This window comes from Pyxicephalus adspersus, chromosome 5 (assembly GCF_032062135.1).
Source record: "Pyxicephalus adspersus chromosome 5, UCB_Pads_2.0, whole genome shotgun sequence".
Lineage (NCBI taxonomy): Eukaryota > Metazoa > Chordata > Amphibia > Anura > Pyxicephalidae > Pyxicephalus > Pyxicephalus adspersus.
In genome coordinates, this window is record NC_092862.1 from 5253552 (window position 1) to 5254603 (window position 1052).

Sequence of the window (1052 nt, forward strand, 5' to 3'; positions counted from 1 at the left end):
TAGATAGATAGATAGATAGATAGATAATATTGTACAATATGTAATAATAGAATTTTCTCTCTCCATAGGACGGCTGTATTCCTCTACTTGTGGCCGTGGAGAGCGGTAATCTGGGAATTTGTAAAGAGTTACTTTCAACTCAAACTGATGCCCAGTTGAAAGCAAAAAGTGAAGTAAGAAAGCTAATAATAAATTGTATACATCTTTTCTGATGCGTTTGTGCAGATTAGCTTCACTTTTATCACTTTATATCTGAAAGAACTAACCTGCAATGTTATACGCAGACATTTACGAACATCTAAACATCACATTTCACATCACATTCCAAACCATGGGGATTAGGGAGTTAGCTAACTTGTGTGGCTATACCCGCTTCAGATCTTTTCGGAGGGTGTGTATGGGTATTTGTGCCCATTTTAAGGTTAGGTACTACCGTTGGATAACCTGGCCCCCAACTAACATTCTAATTCATACAAAAAAACGTTCAGTAGGTTTGGGGTCATTGCTCTGTGGAGGACACTCTGTACATCTGCAACAAATTAGTCACACAATGTCTTTAGTAGCTGGCTTTGTACACAGGAGCGGTGTCACACTGGAAAAGAAAGGAGCCCACCCCAAACTGGTACTGCAAGGCAAAAAAAGTTCCCAATTGTCTACAATGTCTTTGTATGTTGTAGTATTTACAATACCCTTCACTAGAGACACCTGAGCGCTATAACTAGAAGTGATGTTTACATACGTTTGACCATTGACTTTTTAAAATTCCATGTAACATGAAAGAGTATGATAACTATGTACAACTATTATCTAAAAAATAAAGCCTAGAAATTCACCTCTGGTATAAAGAGTACATTTCAGCAATTCAAATTGTTATTTTTAATAATTACATGAAATGAGTATATAACCCACTGCCCAAAGGAACATCAGCATTGTGCCAATCTGAAATAATTGTCAGGAAACCTGCAACTCTCTTTGTCGCCTGCTGGTGGCACTGTGTTTTGCATGTACTTCCAATGTATGTACTCTGCAGAAAGCCACCTGTTGGTTGCCAG

The 1052-nt window shown here is 38.0% G+C and overlaps 1 protein-coding gene across 1 annotated transcript in view; it reads left to right on the forward strand.

Annotated features, from left to right (window-relative positions):
- Positions 1-1052, forward strand: part of LOC140331887 (uncharacterized) — a 58123-nt gene that overhangs the window by 12751 nt on the left and 44320 nt on the right. Inside the window, exon 4 of the mRNA XM_072413221.1 lies at positions 69-173. Within this exon, the coding sequence (XP_072269322.1) occupies positions 69-173 (105 nt within the window). The remainder of the gene's footprint in view (positions 1-68; positions 174-1052) is intronic.